Source organism: Ambystoma mexicanum, chromosome 9 (genome assembly GCF_040938575.1).
Source record: "Ambystoma mexicanum isolate Mex_15411 chromosome 9, UKY_AmexF1_1, whole genome shotgun sequence".
NCBI lineage: Eukaryota > Metazoa > Chordata > Amphibia > Caudata > Ambystomatidae > Ambystoma > Ambystoma mexicanum.
Genome location: NC_090931.1, coordinates 888,604,714 through 888,621,684, shown reverse-complemented (window position 1 = coordinate 888,621,684; position 16,971 = coordinate 888,604,714). Strand labels below are relative to the sequence as shown.

The following is a 16,971-nucleotide window of genomic DNA, read 5'->3' as shown; positions in this document are numbered from 1 at the left end:
AACCTCCCCCCCTCTCTCTCCCTTCTTTAAGGGCCGAAGCCCAAAGAGGCCTGTGTAGGCCGTATCTGGTCGTCGATTCAGTCAAGTAGTCGACGATGGAGTTGTCCGCCGAAGGCTGTCGAGCAGTCTGTTGGTCATGCATCAAAAGCATACAATAAAGAATGAAAGGAAAAGTCTACGAATAAACATTCAACTAATAAGAGGCATCAGCCTGGAAAGGAACGCCGCAGCTCGGAAAGAAACAATCTGAGGGACCTCGACGCGTAAAGGACCATGGGTACAATACACGTCACACTAGGGATAGTATTACTAACACTCCCTGTCAATGTCCGTTTGAGCTTCGAAAACAAATCTTGTAATACTCTGACTACCACTAGATGTCGGAATATGCAGAGCATGTGATCTAAGCAGGTCTACACGATCCAGAAATTTACATATGATACATTACTCACCGTAATCCTATTTCTGATGCTTGCATCTGCTTAGATTCACATACTGTGCATAGGCTGACATCTAGTGGAAGCTGTGGAGTATTACAGTTTGTTTTTCGAAACTCGAAAATGGGCGTCGACCTAGGGCGTGCCAGTAATACTATCCCTAGTGTGACGTCCACTGTACCCTTGATCCCTCACGCGTGTAGGACCCTCAGATTGTATTTTTTCTGACATGAGGTAGCATGATGAGTAGCGCGAGTACAGATTATCCAAGCAGTTAGATAGATAAGACTACAAGCATACATGCGCCTTCTCTCAAAGGGGAGGAAGGGTGGGCGCATGTGAATCTAAGCAGATACAAGCATCAGAAATACGATTACGTTGAGTAATGTATCCCTTCTGAGGCTTGTGGAATCTGCTTAGATCACATGCTGTGCACAGATTAGCGAGCAGTGTTAGAAGAAAGAGGTGGGATGTGAGAAGGGTCATGAGCAAATAAATGTCTTAGAACCGCTTGTTCCACTTGAGTATCTGTCTTGGAATGAGTGTCAATGCAGTAGTGCTGAGTAAAGGTGTGAATAGAGATCCATGTAGCTGCTTTGCAAATGGTGTCAAGGGGTACATTTGGAATGAAAGCCAGAGTGTCCCCAGTGCCTCTTGTAGAGTGGCCCTTGGCGTAAAAGGCAGAGTTTTATCTGAAAGTGAGTAACACAGCTGGATACATTTGACTATCCATTTTGAGATGGCACCTTTAGAGATGCGAGCTCCTTCTCTGCCTGTAGCTACAGTTTATCTGTCTTTCTTAGCGGTCTACTCTTGTCTACGTAGTAGAGGACCGCTCTTCGCACATCTTGTGTGTAGTTTCACCTCAGCAGAGCTCTTGGGTTCTTGGAAGAAGGCTGGTAGCTCAATGGACTGAATTTTGAAATTAACTTAGGTGAAAACCTAGGGTGAGTTCATAGAACCAGTTTATCCTTATGAACAGTAAAGAAAGGATCCTGCACTGACATAGCCTGGATTTCACTGACCCTTCTTATGGATGTAATGGCTACTAAGAAGGCAGGTTTATCGGTCAGGTGTTTGAGACTAGCTTTATGCATGGGTTCAAAGGGGGGGCCCATGAGTTTAGCAAGCACCACATTAAAGTCCCATCCTAGTGGTGGGTTGGAAATTGGAGGGTGGAGTCTCTTTACCCCTTCCATAAAGGCTTTAACCACTGGTACTTTCCACCACGACACCCTGTTATGTGAGGTGGTGTAGGCTGACAGCGCTGCCAGGTGTACCTCGTTAAAAACGAACCCTGCGTCTAGCAGGTGGAGCATGTAGGTGACAATATTGGTAGGAGTGCAATTAATCGGGTTGATTTCTTTATTCTGGCACCAAATAACAAATCTTTTCCATTATCAAAGTAACAGTGTCTTGTGTTTGGTTTCCTTGATTCTTTTAGGATATCCATACATCTCTGTGGTAGATTGAGATGGCAAAACTCCAGCTTCCACTAGATGTCGGCCTATGCACAGCATGTGATCTAGCAGATTCCACAAGCCTCAGAAGGGATACATTACTCACCGTAATCGTATTTCTGATGCTTGTATCTGCTTAGATTCACATGCGCCCGCCCTTCCTCCCCTCTGAGAGAAGGCGCATGGATGCTTGTAGTCTTATCTATCTGCTTGGATAATCTGTACTCACGCTACTCCTCATGCTACCTCATGTCAGAAAAAATACAATCTGAGGGTCCTACACGTGTGAGGGCTCATGGGCACAGTGGATGTCGCACTAGGGATAGTATTACTGGCACGCCCTAGGTCGACGCCCATTTTCGAGTTTCAAAAAACAAACTGTAATACTCTGCAGTTTAAGACCTCATTCAGTAGTGGCCGATTATCCACAGGTGAGTCATTTACCAGTGGCTCTTTGGGGATAGGCGATTCTAGATTATATGCCCCTGCCTCGTCTTCCTCCTCATCCTGGTCCTCGTCGTCTCCGTAATAATCGACCCCGGCTTGGTCATCCAGTATCTGTATGTCTGGATCTTCAGCATACTGATGGTAAGATAGAATAGAAAGTGGGTCTGATCAGGCCCTGAGCTGGAGTCTCATTACGAGGTCTCTTATTAGGAGGCCGAGGGTCCTTGGATCCTGAAGGAGTAGAGGTGTCAGAGGTATTATGATGCTCAGAAAATAATCAGGGTTTTTCTCATAGAAATTAGCCAAAGACGACATTCTTGTCATCACCCTGTCAATGTCATCAGAGCTCCATTCCCTGCACCTGGGGATGACCACTTCTTGTTGAGGTTCCTCTTCTCCCATGTCATGTGGAGTGGGAGGGATAACTTTAGGTCTAGTGACAGGGTCAGGGGTCTTAGATTTATTCTTATTTGAAGATCTATGCTTGTCCTTCTGGACCTGGGGTACAGCTGTTTTCTCTGATGACTTTTTCTGCTGTTCGTCCCCTTTTCCATGAGTAGAGGAATGTTTCCCTGAATGTTTGGCCTTCTCCTAATCTTTCGACGCCTGGTGACGAGATTCCGTGTGTTGGGAAGGCTCTGAAGCTTTCGAGGGCGAGCGTCGAGACTCAGAGGCAGACATGGAAAGAACTGCCGGAGCGGACTTTAAGCGTGCTAGTTGGGGATAGAGGTCGGTTTCGTCGTCTGATGACCATACCTCTGTAACTTTGGGGAGCGAGGCACCCTTGGCAACTGTGGACGGTTGCTGTGTGTCGTGAGGCGATCCTGACCTGGAACACCCAGAGGACACCATTTCTGTGGACCGCTCTCTTTGTGCCTCTTTCTTCCGATCACTCGACACGCGTGTCGAGTCTCGGCTGGGGTTAGTGTGATTAGGTGCAGTAGTGTGTGTAGCGCTCATGACGCTGGGTGTGGTCCCCATAACTACCCCGCCGGACAATCCTCTGAGGCCGGGGACTCGCGCTTCGGTGTCTATTGACGCCCCTGTGCCCTCACCGTTCGATACGGCGGCGTTGCTGCCATCACTGAAGGAACCCACAGCCTCCATGGCCTCGAGCTGCCCGTCGTAGTGGGCCCAACGTTTAGTGGAGCGGTCCTTAGTGTTTTAGGCATAAAGAGCTTACACGCTCCGCAGTTAGCTTCGGGGTGATCACGAGGCAGGCAGAGATTACAAGTGTTATGCTTATCCACCCAAGGGAACTTGCGGTTGCACTTGGGGCAGAATTTAAATGGAGTACTCTCCATATGTTATTCTACGGCAGCGGGCGAGTGTATGTAGTAAATAAACGAGTGCGAGTTTGTCCACCCCCAACTCTCCCTACTTGCAGGGCCGAGGCCAGAGGCCTTCCGAGGCCCAAAGTCTGTCGTGCAGTCTCGACGGCTGTTTGTTCTTTGGACCGGCTTCGATCTTCGGAATCTCGACGTGGGATTTAAAGAACAGGGAATTTTAGATGAATTATGACAAAATGACTAAAAGCCAGGGAACTCCGCGACTATGCTTCCAACAAGTATGGCGGAAAAAAATAATCTGAGGGTCTTACACGCGTGAGGGATCATAGGTACAGTGGACGTCACACTAGGGAATAGTATTACTGGCACGCCCTAGGTCGATGCCCATTTTTCAAGTTTCGAAAAACAAACTGTAATACTCCGCAGCTTCCACTAGATGTCGGCCTATGCACAGCATGTGATCTAAGCAGATTCCACAAGCCTCAGAAATATATATATATATATAGAGAGAGAGAACAATTACACTTAACATACACTTCGCAGAATGTCCCCTATACACTAAAGATTTCAAACACCTATTTTTCCAAAATATTGACAATTATCTTTTTTTCTAAAACTATAATCCTATTGTTATTTATAACAGATTGAACCTGATCATCTTTTTAGAGGAATTCCGAAATTGTCAGTGTGTTTCAGGTATTCTATATCCTGCTTCAGGAAAGGTTCTAATCTGTTCTCCTAAAATATTCTTGAAAATATTCTATTTAATATATGGGAATTTCCTCTAATATTTGTACTATTTAGAAGACCATAATTAACAATGTTTCTAACCTTTGAATGTTCTAAGTGAATAAAGATCATTCATCTAACCACTGATAATGGTTTTAAGTCTTTAAAACAAATCATGTGACACACAAACACACACACAGCTAACGTTCCATGAATCTTAGCATTTACGCATTGACAGCAGCAGCCGCAAGCAATACGTTTGGTATGTTATTGTTGCATCCACTGTAAACAATTTGAATTTAATTCACTGTAAATCTGCATTAATTAATACTTTATGCTCATAAACATTTAAATCATCCTGCATGCGATTTACGTGCCAACCACCACCATTATGTTGCGTGATATATCTTCCCATGCGACGGCCCCCCTATGATCAGCTCCTCCGTACTGGCAAGTATGCACCCTCACTGCCCAACGTATGCTGGACTAGCCTACTAGTGTAAGGCTTAACCTATGTTGGATTACACTATTTGTGTACTGCCCAATCTATGTTGGACTAGCCTATTCATGTACTGCTTAACTTGTGTTAGACTTTGCAAATTGCCCAACCTTTGTTGGATTAGCCTACTTGTGAACTGCGCCCCTTGGATGTTGAACTAGCCGATTATTATAGGACCACACACATAATTTAACTCGCCCTTACTGTAGGACCATACACATGGTTGATCTAGCCTATTACTGTAGGACTACCTGCGCTGGTGAACCAGCTGTTTACACAAAGACACCCTGCCCACACTAAATCAGCCTCCCACCTTACAACCATTTGTCTTGCAGAAACCAGCCCTCTATCCTAGTCATATACTTAAGTAAATCTACCCATTAAGATAGGTAACAATATACGGCATGGCTGCACTAAGCACTGCCCTATTTATTCTATCCCTACTCACCGACTTAAACTAGTAGGATTATTCTATGCCCATTGCAACTAATCTAAACATACTGGACAGACGTTATCATGAACAGAAGTAAGACCCAATTAAACCAGATTCTTCTATCCCTATTTTCCCTTTACCTTATAGTGGCCCTGATTAAGAACTCACCATGCCCCCTACAAAATATAAATAAGACTGCCTCGTCTCTATGAGCCCAAGACTAACAGTAATTTCACCCAAAACACTTACCCTAAATCTAACGCCACTACTCGAGCTCAGGAACTGACGCCAACGCCAGAACAGGAGGCCAGGTATGAAAATCATAATTCTGTGCATGCCCCTCTACTAAAACCAAACGAGAACTAACCTACCCAAGATTAAAACACCCCTCCCTTCACAAACCAAGCAGTACCACGACTATGTCTGGAGCTCTTATTAATGCTAGATCCCTTGTGGCACATGCCACTGAAATCGCAGATACTTTATCTAATGGGAATTTGGACATCCTAGCGATAACCGAATCCTGGCTACATGACGCAGCAGGCCTTGCCCTTAAGCTAGCTATCCCAGACAGCTACCAAATACTTTAAGTAGACAGACAATGCCAGAGGAGGCGGTTTAGCTATTATATCCAAAACTAACCTTGCCATTAGACTTGCTACTCCACCCCCTTGCCAATCATGTGAAGTGCTCACAGCCAAACTACCCATATCCTGCACCCAGACACTAACCATTCATGTGGTCTACAGACCCCCAGGTCACTGGGAACCTTAGAGGAGGACCTATACAGCCTTCCTGCCATCAATCACAGATACTACTGATGGGAGACCTCAATCTGGGCTTCAATGACCCTGAAAGTAAACATGCCCAATCAGTAGTAGCCATCCTGCCGGATCATGCCCTCACTCAAAAAGTCCTCTCCCCTACCCATACCAAAGGAAGGACCCTCGACTGGGTGGCCGATTTGAACTGCAATATCTCAATCACCAATATTGTCCTACAAAAATGACGGACCATTACATAGTCAGCTTCTCCACCTTAGAAGTTCATAGTTCTAAAATGATTGCCATGGCACCCCCCTTCCAACAAGAAGTAAAAAGGATATCACAGCAGAAAAATTACTACCTCACCTCCTCCCATCCATTAATGCCCTTGCCATTAAAACAGACCCCAACCTCCTAGTGGAGGTCTTCAACAACTCCATGACCAAGGCCCTTGACAACATCGCACCTATCAAACTCTGCAAAAGCAGGCAGAAATCGCACCCTAATGCCTGGTTCACACCACATCTTAAAGAATGAAGACTCCAAAAAAGAAAGCTCCAAGCCACTTGGCGCCACTCCCTCACGGATGAGAACAAAGCTAAACTAACTAACTTTGACAACCATTATAAAAAAAAAAATCATTTTCACACAAAAAACACATTCAGTGACAGAATCTCAAAGGCCCATACCAAGGAACTATTTGCTATCCTCCGGGAAATGGAAGCACCCATTCCACCCGCAGACAAGGTCCCCAAAGACAAGCAATGGTGTACCGATATCCAAAATGCCCCGTCAAACAAAATCACATCCCTCCAAATTAAAATAGCAAATAAAAAGGCTTCTCTGCCCCGACTGAGCCACTACTTACCCCGCCCCCCCCCCACCGCCCACAGAATTATCACACCTTTTAGATTAACTAAAATCTCCACTTTAGAAACTGAGAAAATGATACTCTCGTTGAAGCCATCAAATTGCCAGGGAGACAACTGCCCGGCACAAATTATAAAGGATGATGCCAGAGACTTCGCTGCATTCTTCTCCAAGCTCATCATCTCATCCTTCAAGACCAACACTGTGCCTAATAACCTCAAAAATTCATCGGTTCTCCCACTGCTGAAAAAACAAACCTTAGACCCTTCTATCCCAACAAACTATAGACCGTTTACCACAGTCCCCTTCCTCCTCAAAATAATTGCTAGAGTAACTTACCTTCAAATTCAGGATTACCTTGAAGTCAACCACCTACTAGGATCTCGTCAATCCGGCTGTCGTCCTCAACACGGTACGGAAACTGCATTAATTGACCTTAAGACCCAAATTGATGAGCTGAAGGACAATGGGAAAAACAGCTATGCTACTCCTCCTCGACCCCTCAGCGGCCTTCGACTTGGTGGATCACACAGTCTTTGGCAAACACCTCGAGTCGGCTGCCCATTTCTCAAGGGATGCTATAACCTGGGTCCAGTCCTTTCTAGCTAACCGTGAAATGAGAGTATTTTCCCCCTCAGCTTCTGCAGACCCAATCCAAACTACCTGTGGTGTACCACAGGGATCTTGCGTGGGATCCGGTCATTTTGAATGCATTTTTTATCTCGAAAACAATTAGTCGATTTATTTTTTTAGAATGTATTCTTTTTTTGTTTAATACGTTTTTTGGGGTTTTGTAAGTAAAAAAAAAACAGGGGTTTGGGGGGGAACCCCCCCATTAAAAAAAAATAAAAAAATAAACATTCGGAATTTTTTTTTAGACGAAATGTTTGAGATAATGGCATTCCAATTAATCACTATAAATCACATGAATTAATCACTATAAACCATCTTACGTTTCACCTACTATGTATAACATCTTTACCAAGCCCCTCTTCGACAAATTGGACAGACTGGGTGTCACCTACACAAATTATGCAGACACCCAGATCCTCATTCCCCTTTCGAGCAATTTTGTCAAGGATACGGCCTTGGAAAACAAGATATACCTCCTCATTCAGCAATGGATGGCTTCCCACGGCCTCTGCCTGAATGACGATAAAACCGACATACTGATCCTGGGCTCAGAGGCAAACCTAAAAAAAACTCAGCTCCAGCTACGCCATTTTTAACATTAACAGCAACACAATCAAGCTGATGTCCGAAGTAAAAACGTTAGGTTTCTACCTTGACTCTACCTTAAAACTCAAGAAACAAGTCAAAACCCTACCCTCCTCTACTGCCTACACCTGCAAACTTATCAGAGCCTACAGACCTTTTCTTTCTGAAACCAGCTGCATCACTCTCGCTAATGCACTAATAATGTCCAAACTGGACTATTGCAATGCTCTTTATCTAGGCGCCAATAAATGCATCCTGGATAAAATTCAAAGGTTACAAAATAACGCCCTAAGAGCGGCCCTGAACATACCCAACATAGAGCATATATCAAACTTCAGAACAGTTTACCACTGGCTAAAAATAAACGACAGGCTTCTTCTTAAAATAATATCACTTACCCCATATCTTACAGAAAGAATAACAAGGAGAACTCCAATATGCCCAACTATATCAGCCAATGCCTACCTTCTAGAGATCCCTAGATTCAAACGAACCAAAGCAGGCGGCTCCAGTTTCCCTGTCAAAGCGGCCATATTCTGGAATGCACTCCCCCCCAGCCTTGAGAACTGAACAACCTTACCTAAAATTCAGACGCAATATGTCAAACTGGCTTCGTACTAACGACCACTAACACCGAACTCCAATCCGGCACTGAGCTATCCCTGTTCACAGATCCCCCATCTTTGCCTCACTTTAAGCACTAATTACCCTAGTATCACTGCGTCACTATAACTGTCATGTGGTAATTCTGGCTTATGGCTTTATCACATCTATTGTACCTACTGTAACCAAGTCATTAAGCCCCATTGTAATATGTGACCACTCTATGTGACCTATAGCACCACAGCATCTTTGTAACCCGCACGTGGTAACTAAGGGCAATGTCCATGTTTGTACTCATTGTATATGTATATGTTGTAACTAAGCCTTAAGTATAATTATATCTGTTGCGCCCAGTTACCTAAGGGTTCGGTGCGCATTACCAAATAAATAAACAAACTTAAATTCTGGGTCTCCGATCACTGCTCAGAGAAAATTAACAATATCTTTTGTACAAACTTATTTAGAGGAACCTGGTTTGAATCTGTTACCACCAAATTTAAAGAAGCCACTAAAACCATATGCACTTCCCATCATTCTGTGATACACAACATTTAGGCATTTAGATATTTTCTAAATGTAATTATCACAGATATGGTTATATTTAAATATAAATGGAAGATTAGAAATGTACTTAACATTTTCAGAAGACCTATGTAAATGATAAGTCAATACTAAAGACTGCCAAGAGGCATATACATTCTTTACATTACTGTACATAATGTAGAAATAATAAAAGTTGCTATTATTTATATGTCACTGTCCTAAGTACTAACCCAGTTTAGCCCATTAAAAAATAGGTACAACCATTATCAACCAAGTATGAGGTCTCCTCATGTCACAATTCTTTGCAAAACATTTTTTAAAAAATCATCATGAAACCAACTGGTTTACATGAAGTGGTAAAAGACACAGGCTTCTGCCCCGAAATGCCGTCACTGCTGTCACAAGACTGGCTAGCATGACTCTGAAAATAGCTGTCCATGCCCACCACCTTAAATGAACTTCTGATTATATTTGTGAAAGTTTACAAGAATGCTTTACTATCAACAGATATTGCTACATTTCTAAGATAGTGTTCTAACAGTACCAATTAACAATGTGGTAAATAAGTGACATGAATGATTTTAAAGCAATCATTGTATGATCCGAATAACAGTACTTTGCTACCTCACTTGATCTAGTAATTTTAGTAAGAAAAATGACGCAACCTTGTGATCTATAAAATAGATCTGCTTCTGCTTTCCCAGATAATGTGGCGGTCTGTGTGGGTGACCAAATATAGGGCCTGGGGCTGTCTGGAGACAGTCCACATCCAGGTTACATAGTGCCTGTTGCTGGCCAGAATGTGTGGCCAGTGGATAGCCATGATTGGATAGCCACTGACATTTTGAATATTCCATATCCTTACCACTGGTGGATTTGAGTGTGCTTCCAGTCCAATTCATGGATAAAAGAGGGACTCCTGCAGCCATGTGACAGATCATCCCTGTAGCCATGACACCTACGAAGAAGTGCAGCCAGTTGACTAGTATTGTCTCGAGTCAAGTCCAAGTGATGGCCTGCTCCTCTGTCCTAATCTCAAGAAGGCCCTCGGTGCTTCGACCCATGGGTTGTGGGAACAACCTGTCTCAAATAGTCTTGAGGATCTGTGTCTGCTGAGCCTTCGGAAATGTCTGGACTATCCGGTGGACTGGCCAGCTCTCTCCTGGGCTACCTCGCTGAAGATGTCGCCATTCCGAGCACATCCTTGGAGAATTGGGATCTTAAGCTTTTACTACAAGATGCCTGCTTCTGCATTATCAGCCTTCTTGCAACAAAGTAAGCCGTACAGGACCCACCTTTCAAACCAATGAGCGTGGTGACTCCTATTGCAATCCATCTTCTTTGCTCTCTAGAGGTGCCCTAAGGTCAACTGACCCCTTCAAAGTCTTCATCTTTTCTTCGCAAGGGTGTTCAGCCAGAAGTTGTCTGGAACAGAGATTCAAGGACCGTGATCAACAAACTAAACCCTGCATCCGAACATGATTCTGAAACAAAACAGGTTAAGAAAAGGTACACAAGCTATCTGAGGGACCTTCAAACGGGGCAGGGAGAAATTAACAGCTGCAATGTCAGTTGGATAAAGTTGTGCTCTTGCAGGTGGGTCGTGGCTAGCACTGCAGGTGGGTTACTTATTTTGTTGCAAGTGGTTTTGTTAAGGCTGAGTGCCTGATGCGGTCACAAAAATGTGCAGTCCTCAATTGCTTGGATATTTAAGTCTAGGGCAGGAGCCAACTCGTGGCTCTCTATAAATATTGAATTACAATTTGCATGATCGCTTGCCATTCATTGCATAAGATAGGGCTGATGGGAGATGTTGCCCAAAACATCTGAAGTGCCAATGGTTGCAGAACCCTGGTCTAGGCGGTTCTTTGAATTATGGTGTTGGGTCTTACTCCTCCTCCCCCTTTTACGAGATTTGAATGCTTCAGCTTAGGGACACGCACAAGCAGAATTGTCATGAGGCTGATTCTGTACCTGTACACAGAGTTGTTACGAAGTGAAATATGTGAACAAATGAAAAGAGAACTTTGCTATTGTTCAGTGCTTTGGAAATGGTAGAGCAGCAGAAGCAGGTGTTGACTTTTAATAATGCTGCTGATTTCTAAAGCATGGGAGATATAGTAACTTTTTCTTAATTGCATTGCTGGAAGGTAATGCAGGTCGGGATTCAGGACACATGAGGTGGGATCAGGATCATGAGACTGAAGGTGAGTCATTCCTGTTAGGTTTGAGTAACCGCGAGAAGCAAGACAAACAAAGAACTCAGGATTACAGCACTGGATTGAACTACAAAGACTCAAGCGACCTTAAAGGACTTGCTTCAAAACGTTCAGCAGTGGATTATGGATTTCCGTTTCAGCAATACCAATTTAGATTTTTGGTCTTTGACTTTCCTGTTCCGCCCTTGACGCACTATCTGGATTGGTCTATCAGTCCCCTCTGCTCTCACTTCTGTTTCTTCCTTCCCTGCTAATTTCTTGCCTCATTTTACAATGTTGCCTCCCACTTTCTGCTACATCTCTTGCTTCTGTCCTACTCTCTACCTGGACTCTAGTCCATAGACTGTAGGTAGGTATCGGCAGGGCACTGCAATTGAACGCCCTTTCCTGAATAAGTCCTCAAAAATCTAGGCTCTGTATTGGATGTAGCCATTGTATCGTGCTAGTAGCTAATGTACGTGTTCTGTTGCCTCCACCAGGAATCCTTTGAAACTGTTTCGGACCTTCCCTTGTTTTGTTCCCCTAAACCCTCAGTCCCCTGGGTCACAGGGTGAAACACTCACCTGGGTGCTCTCAGATACAGTAGGTACGGAGGGGATCCAAGATACTCCTCAAAATTGTGACACAGCCCCATTATAATCTATATGCACCTCAGAATGGTCTTGCTCTTCATGTGGGCTACGAATAAGTGAATTAAGTATAGGTTTGATTTATCGGGGAAGTGAGAGGTTACGTATATAACCAATCACTGTCATCTAAGAAAAAGTAAAAGGTGATCTTTCCTTTCTTCATGGAAACCAGTCTTTGTTTTCAATTTCAATGTAAGGAAGACATTCTCTTTCCCATCTGGCGATGCAAGAGGCTAAAATACCCCAGCCTCTGCCCCCCAAATCGCAAAAGCAGGAGCCCATCCATTCCTTCTGTGAAGAGGTTTTAGGAAAGATTTTCTTTGTGTACCTTTCCCTCCATAGATTCCTATGGGAACCCCCAGTCTTATTGCTTATTTTCTAACCCCGTTCTGACTTTGAGGTCAGTAAAGCCTTCTGTTTTACTTCCGTAGCCTATTTTTCTCATTCTTAAGGGGAAACTGACTAGTCCCCAAGACTGTCAGTACTAAGATAATTGTGTCTCTCTTTTGGAGTTCTTGTATTTTCAAAATTGCACACATCACATTACAGTGAAGTGCAGTTAGGATACTTTGTATCCTTATAACATTTCACCCAATGGCTGTTTGGTTACTTTGACAATGAGCCCAAGATGAGCTGGTGGCAGCTGTGTGATTTGTACTATTTTTTGTGATATTTTTCTTGTGCATTTTGCATTTGCCACATGTGGCTACTAAATGTGGTGCGCATCCTAACATGATACCGTCACAAGATTTTCACTTGTTCTTTGAGCATATTTTGCCTTCTCAGGTCAGGAAATGCGACATATGGTAACCCCTTTCTCGCTGAAAGCTGTTACTTTCGCGGGCATGTGGGCTTTATACACGTGAGCCAGAGGGGGTTGGGACTGTTTGGACCCAGTCCACATCCTCTGGCACCCGAAAGTCTGTTAATGGACGGAGGTGATGACCAGTTGTCCAGGTTTGGATATCCCTGGGCTGTATGAATGTTGTAGATCCTTACCATTGGCAGGCTTTTGCTAACTCTCAGATGGAATCTTGGATAAAAAGGAGTATTCCTGCAGCTATTAGACAGATCGTTGGAACCAAGACTTCTAAGAAAAGTATCCCCACGATGACCCCTGCAGCTGACCAACATTGACTCCAGTGATTGGTCCAGTGATGCCCTGCTCTTCTGCCGGATCTCAAAAAACCCTTGTTGGTGCTTCAACCCTCGGACCGGTCGCAACAACCAGTCTTGACCCCTGCGCACAGATCCACGACTTGGAAGACTTTGGAAGTCTCCCTGGACCACCTGGTGGATTGATCAGCTCGCATTTGGGCTACCGCACTGCAGCCGTCGCCATTCTGAGCAGAGCCTTGGGACTCCTAGGATCTTCATCTTATGCAATAAGTCCTCTTTCCTCCCAAATTCAGACTACTCACAACGAGGGAAGATGACCTGGGGCTGCCTCTGTGTTCACCACTGGAAGATCACCCGTCGCTGCTTGACCACGGTGACTTCCCGCTCGAACCATCCTTCTACAATCCCATGAGGTGTCCCGAAGAGTCTATCTTTTGCTCATTTGAGGGTCTTTTTCAAGATGTTATCTGGAACCGTCTGGTGAGAACTATGATGAGCTCCGACACGAAAAGAGACCTTTGAACCTGCGATCACTGGGCTCCCCCACCAGAACCAAGGACAGAAGAGCTCTAGAGACCTGCAGAGTCACCTGCAAAAATCAGAGTCAGGGGGGTAAGGTGACCATCCCTGTTTCTGTCCCTCCCCCACCCATATCCCAAAGGGTAACATTGGGTGGAGAGCCTTGTCCCTTAACTCCCTCTGGCCTGGCCTTTAGTCATCGAACCTGGCTCTAGGATCCTGCCCAAAGACTTAACTTTTTTGAAAAGGATAGGTTGGGGTACTTAGTTATCAGCAGCAAATACCTATCTCACTTTAGAGAACGTTTCAATCACCACCACATCCCACTGTATCAGTTCTGAAATACCCTAACTGGAGAAACCATATTAGTGCTGTTCCGTGTGGACTCATTGTAGCCCTAGATCACTCTCACACTTTTCCTGAGACTAAGCCTTGACTGCTCTTCCACACTAACTTGATTGGGTTTTGGCTAACCTCCCACTGTCTACCCAGTTTACCATAATAGGGTGGCCTCCTGAAATCCTTCCCCAGGGGCAGATTTTCTAAATCCATCTTAACAAGAGGCAAGGATACCTTTCCCTGGATTGTTAAGCACAGGGAATCTTGGTCCTTTCCACTGAATCACCAGAATATCATCCCTTCCTGTTGATGCAGAATGTAGGCCTGATGTGAAGCAAAGGGCTAGTTTTGCTCTGTGTGGAAAGGAGGTGCTGTCCTTTCCGTATGGGGAACCAATTGTGATTTTTTTTTTTTTTTCGGGGGTTGGCAGAAGCCCATCCTTTCCCTCCCTGGCGAAGCTTTCAGAAAATAAGTGGTGTTCCATCTATTCCTTCTTCAGAGGAGCAGGTTTTACATTTTTCATTCTGGGTGGACAATACCACCTTTGCAATCTGTGTGCAAGCAAGTGGGATTTTATTTTTTTCATACAAAATGAGAATTCTGACAAGGAGGAAAAAAAAATGAAAAAAGGAACTTTGGTGGGGAACACTATATGCACTATGGAAAGTAGACTTACCTCCTCATCCAAGGGCTCACTGGCTTCGTAGCACCAGTCCATCTTTCTCAGATGCCACCCATCTTCACCTGCAGTAACAAAACAAATATGAGAGTGGAGTTCCTACCCATTATACGTCTCATGGTGGGCAGCACAAAGAAGGTCAAAACACCCCAAGAAATAATAGATAAATTGTGACTTTATTTGGACACATAAGACACAAGAGAGATGTGACAAAAGCTCAAGACAGCACATCATCGACAACAGGAAGATGAAGTAACAACTGAAAATTGTACAGGAGGATGACAGCAACAAATAAAGGTGCAACAGAAAGATAAGGAAAGTTGGAAAAAAGAAAAAAAACAATACAACAGAAAATTGGAATAGATGAAACGTAATGACAATTGAATCCAGGGGAGAAAGTTTTGGTGAAAACAACTTAAGGCAAAAGAGAAACATTACAACAAAATAATGCAGGAAGGAAAGGTCTGAACACACGTGGCAAGAGAGAAGTTGACAATAGAAGTTGCGAAGGAAAGCTGACAGAACAAAATGAATGGATGATGACAACGGACAGTAACAGTGAGACAGTGACAACCAATTAAAACGTGAGGAAAGATGACAACTGAAGTGAGAATCAATGGAAAGTTTAAAAAAAAAATGAACTGAAATTCTATTAAAAACCCAGTTTCATTGGGCACAATTGTAATTCTCCTGTGAAAGGGTCATCATTATGAACATTCCTTTCACTAGAGTAGGTTTAGTAGGCCAAGTTTTAAAACAGGTGGTAGGCCACCAATTCTCAAACTTGAGGAAGTACATCAAATATCAGCTCTTTGCAAAATAGAGAGGTGGAACTAGTTCATTGGTGTCTTTGCCAAGTAGCTCTGCAATCAATCCCCTGGTTTCAAAATCTCATCTTGACAGGAATGAAGAGGAGGGCAAGGGGGGGGGGGGGGGGGGGGGGGGTATGGCGAATTGACGAAGGACATGCCAGAATCAAGATAGAGTACCAAGACAAAACTATCTTGAGGTACCACTGACCTGATTTGAGCTGCGCCACAGACTCAAAAATGCTATAATCCTGTTCCCAACTAATGACATAAGTTGAAAGCACATCTCATTAAAGACTTTTGCTAACGGACCTCACTAGAAGGGTATCCAGTCATCATATCTAAAACATTACTGAGTGGTACTTTTCAGAGTGGACCATAATACCAAAACACACTGCAAACACTAATTAAAAAAATAAAGGGTAATGGGTTAAAGAGGTTAAAATGGATCAGGATGGGGGGTGTTATAAGGGTACAAAACAGGGGGTTGGGGGTGGGGGGCCTCAAATAAAAATAAAATTGACTGCGATGAAATGTACCACTCTGTAATTGTGGTCGGTAAAATAACAACCACTAAAAGTACACATATCTGGTGAGATGCACAGGGAGCAAGAGCCTGTGCCACCTCAGAAATGGAGGAAGGGGAAGGAATGCCATAAAAAGAGAAAGACCTAAAAGGACAAGACTTCTGTGTCAGAGTTCCATACCTAAATAATTTCAGTTGCTCTATATGCCTTTGATTTAGCAGCATTATCAAACCTGGAACCAAAATAAGCTCTACATTTCATGGGAGATTAATCTGGTTTTACTGTATGCACAGATAATCCTGAAGCATGCAGTGAGGAGTAAACCCATATAATCACCCTAGTGCCCATTACCCTGCTCAAACAAACAGTGTCAAGGCTGGACTTCATTATTTGTGTGGTCACACCCAGACTATTGGACACCAGCTTCAGTGTCTAGTTTTGGAAATCCTGTGAGACGCAAGAAAACAGGCACCAGATTAGTTGCCAGCCATTGCCTCCAGTGGGTGGAAAGTCAAGGTGTGCTCCTGCTAGCAGGGCCTGAGCCAAACAGGATACTAATACCAAAGTAACCCAAAGACCAATCCTACAGTGCTGGGTATCTGGTCTTGTAGCCCTGTCAAATGAAGGTGCTGCAAGAGCCTGCAGCAAGTGCTGACCATTGACTGTTTGATAGACTTCAGGTGGGCCAGAAGGTGGTCTTAGAAGGTAAGGGTGCTTTCATTTGCATCTGCTTTAGCATGGGATTCAGTTCCTGCACTGAATTATGTTTGGCTTTAAGGGACATGGCCCGATGGCGTAGTCTCTCCAAGTATGACAATTAGGGGTGTCTGGAAGAAAGG

General features: G+C 44.0%; 1 protein-coding gene across 4 annotated transcripts in view; it reads right to left on the bottom strand.

Moving 5' to 3' along the window:
- Positions 1–16,971, bottom strand: part of USP40 (ubiquitin specific peptidase 40) — a 2,045,603-nt gene that overhangs the window by 735,249 nt on the left and 1,293,383 nt on the right. For all 4 annotated transcript variants that reach the window (XM_069616007.1, XM_069616010.1, XM_069616008.1 and 1 more), the window contains one exon: positions 14,794–14,861. In XM_069616007.1, the coding sequence (XP_069472108.1) occupies positions 14,794–14,861 (68 nt within the window). The remainder of the gene's footprint in view (positions 1–14,793; positions 14,862–16,971) is intronic.